The sequence below is a fragment of the Octodon degus genome, unplaced genomic scaffold (genome assembly GCF_000260255.1).
Source record: "Octodon degus isolate 3935 unplaced genomic scaffold, OctDeg1.0 scaffold00093, whole genome shotgun sequence".
In the NCBI taxonomy this organism is placed as follows: domain Eukaryota; kingdom Metazoa; phylum Chordata; class Mammalia; order Rodentia; family Octodontidae; genus Octodon; species Octodon degus.
The window spans coordinates 7,891,092-7,894,974 of record NW_004524669.1 but is presented as its reverse complement, the minus strand read 5'-3'; the positions used below and the strand labels follow the sequence as shown (position 1 = coordinate 7,894,974).

Genomic DNA, 3,883 nt, shown 5'->3' with positions numbered 1-3,883 from the left:
TTTACTTTTTAAAATCTGGCCCATGAATTCTAAAATATTAATATAGACTAAAAATCATAAAACAGTAGTTTTTATTGTGATGGAATTTCTTCTTAAAGGAATCTGATCATGAACACTGATCATTTAACATAAAGATAAAAGGACTTCAAAGTAATATGATATAAGCACATTAAATCATTTGCAACATAAATATACCATGAATAATATTAATATGACTTTATTACATAGCGTCATGAACTGTGAACATTTTCTCATCAATATTAAACACATATGATTTTCCGAGTTTTAGAATTTTCTTACACACTGGCTATGCTTACTTATTGAATAAATATTATGAAAAGACTAACTTATAAGGTAAATTTTAAGTTTAAAAATAAAAAATGGTATGAATTTAATAATAATTACTTAAGCTATTATAAACTATCTAAGTAAATTTCTTTGCCATATTAATTTAATTGCAATTATTAAGCTCAAATATCACATGATAATGGATAAATTTTTTGTAAACTCAGTTTTAAAAATATTATTAAAATTCACATTATAAATTCTTCTTTTACACTATTGTTTTAAAGGGAAATCAAAACAAAGAAAAATGTCAATGAAATGCTAGCAAATAGAAACACGCACACATAGGACACACAGATTTGAAATTTTGAGAGCAGAAAAATGAAAAATTTGTCTTAATTACATAAATAATTTTAATGTTTAATGTTTCATTTACACATAGGAATATTAACTATATAATGTAGAAAATATATTTAAATTATAATAATGTCCAAGTACAGTCTTCTGATGATTTGTTATTTTAACAATGAATCTCCAACAGTGTCACTGTTTTGAAAATATTATCTTATTTATCATACCTTTAAATGCTACTTTCACTTGCTTGTTCCTTAGAGTATAGATGAATGGGTTCAACAGAGGAGCAACTGAGGTATTCAAAACAGCCACTCTTTTATTAAACACTTCTGCATTCTTTGCAGAAGGATTTATATACATAAAGATGCAGCTTCCATAAGAAAGTGAGACCACAATCATATGAGAGGAACATGTAGAAAAAGCTTTTTTTCTCTCTCGCACAGAGGGGATTCTCAGAATGGTCCTGACAATGTAGATGTAGGAGAGAATCACCAGGAACAGGGTAAAGATGAGAGTCACTGCAGCAAGGACAAACTGAATCACTTCTATGAAATGTGTGTCTGAACAAGATAGATGCAGCAATACAGTATAGTCACAGCAGTAATGGTTGATGATGTTGGATCCACAGAAAGGCAGCTGGAGAGTCATTGTATATGGCACAATGACAACTATAAAGCCAAAGAACCAGGAACATACAACAAGCTCAACACAAAGTCTCCAGCTCATTCTAGTTGTATAATGCAGGGGTCTGCAAATAGCAACATAACGATCGTAGGACATGGCAGCTAAAAGGTAAAATTCGGTCGCTCCCAGCAAGATTGCGAAAAAATACTGAATGAAGCAACTAGCAAAAGAGATAGTCTTGTCTTCAGATCCAATATTGACTAACATTTTGGGAACAAATACAGATGTAAAAGATACTTCCAAAAAAGCAAAGTTTCGGAGAAAGAAATACATAGGAGTCTGGAGGCGATAATCCATCAGGGTCAGAATGATAATTGTGACATTTCCTGTGATACTTAAGATGTAAGTTAGCAGCAGGAAAACGAAAAGTACAGCTTGAAGCTTGGCATCGTTTGTTAATCCAAGAAGAATGAACTCTGTCACTGAGGTTTGGTTTCGCATCATCAACTTCAGACAAATTAAGATAGAAAATAATAACAATGATAAAGTTTGTTTACTTGTTTTTATGTATTTAGTACAGGGTCTACAGGGTGTATAGGGTCTCACTACGTAAATTCGACTCTTAGTGTTCCTCCTGTTTTCAGCCTCCCAAGCCCTAGGATTACAGGCACGTGCCATCATGCCATCTCAATCACCATCTCAGCGTACCCCCAGGGGTGGGGCTAGCAAGGCACACCAGGAATGGAACCCTGGCCCCTGTGCTCTACCTAAGCAGACACTTTAGTCCTCTGAGCTATTTCGCCGGCACCCGATAAAGTTTGAATAACACTGGTTTCCAATTACTTTATTGTAGTATAAAACTCTGGCCAGCAAATGATTAAAAATAACATTTTTCTATACTTTATTTGGAAATGAATTACAAATGAACAAAAAGAAGAGCAAATCAACACCCTGAACTGTTACACCATATAAATTAAAGAAATAAATAGTCCTGCTTCTTAGGGACAGCTTTGGTTATTTTTTCTTAATTGTATCAGTATTTTTTACCATTTTCTTGTTTATCCTATTCTGATGGTCTACATTATTGCCTGATGCTACATATGTATCAATAAATTTAAAGCAAAGTTAGCTGTCTAATATTGAATTTAAATGTATGACCCAAGGTATGATTCATAAGAAAAAAGTTAAACTTTGTCATTTTTTTCTGTTCTTTCATATTTTTTGTTTATTTCTATTTGGTCATGTTAAATGGTGATTACTTTGTGAACCTACTGAAACTCAAAGTCTTCATACAGTTTTCTGTAAATCTTAACAATGTGTTCAATATTCATATTAACAATATGTCCTGACTTATGGCAATGACAATTAAAGATATGACCATTCAATATAGGCTTATGGCTTAATTAATCCTTAGTCAAATATTAAATCAAATTAATCACACTGATTACTCTGCCTTGTTATAAACATGATCTGCCCACCGATATATTATATTTCCTTAAAAACTGAGTTCAAGTTCAGTTTCCCATAGAATTTTCTCTAACAAATTCTGTAATTGCTTCCATGTCTTTATAAGTATGAAACACAAAATAAAACTAGGTCATAAATTCAAGTTATTTTTAATAATATCAAAACATTTTTTAATTTTTCAAATTCAAAATGAATAAATTATCTGCCAGATAAGCTTCTAGGTACATGCCTTTTGTGAAACCAATCAGACACACAAATGTAAATATCTCATATTTTATCTACATGAGAAATCCAAAATACAAATAAATTAGAGAAAAATAAATGATAAATAGTAGGAAATAGGGAGATAGACCTTTTGCAAAAGGGAGGAGGACCAAGAGAGGATGGGAAAGAAAGAAAAGCATGATAAGAACTTACGTGTACTAACACCATAAATAATGTGGACTTTACTAGAAAATGCTTTTCTTTAAAGAAACTTCACAAGTTGATTGTAAGAATCAAATTAATATTTAGAACTCTAATATACCAAGTAGTTATACAGCATTACATTAAAAATTCTGTTATATCAATGTATAATGTAAATTACTCATAGTTAAAAACATTTAATTGTTCATTAAAATTATGGATATGTATGTCTGGTTATATATCTTGATTATTTTATAATAAGTATAGAAAAATTAAAGTGGTAAATTTAAAATCATTCAGTAGTAGAGAATTTTACAAAAGCATTCACTTTCAGAGAAATATTGTCATAAATTGCTCTATATCTTAATACTTGATTACATTATAACATTCTTGGAATTTAGTTGAATAAATGTTGGAAATTTAACTAATGATTAATGATTTTGTTTTTCTATGAAAATAACTAGAGTGTTTTAGATAATTTTAAGAAATCAATTTCATCTTCCACTTGAAATTCATAAATATTAGTTAAGACTTAAAACTCAAACTTACAAATTAATTCATCAAGAAATTGTGTTGACCAAACATCAGCATCTCGAAATTTCTGCAGTTTCAATAGTCTTTTTTTTTGACAAAACATAAACTTTATAAATGTTTATTTTACTGAACGAATAAATGAACGGGGGATCAAAATGATAAAAGTTCATTTTATATTAGTAAAGGATTTTATCTATTAAATAAAATATAAAAT

The 3,883-nt window shown here is 29.8% G+C and overlaps 1 protein-coding gene across 1 annotated transcript; it reads right to left on the bottom strand.

The window, feature by feature from the left end:
- Positions 1 to 828: 828 nt before the first annotated feature.
- LOC101566058 (olfactory receptor 2AP1-like) lies at positions 829 to 1,767 on the bottom strand. The gene has a single exon (XM_004638020.2). The coding sequence runs from the start codon at positions 1,765 to 1,767 to the stop codon at positions 829 to 831; it is 939 nt and encodes a 312-aa protein (XP_004638077.2).
- Between the last annotated feature and the right edge of the window lie 2,116 nt (positions 1,768 to 3,883).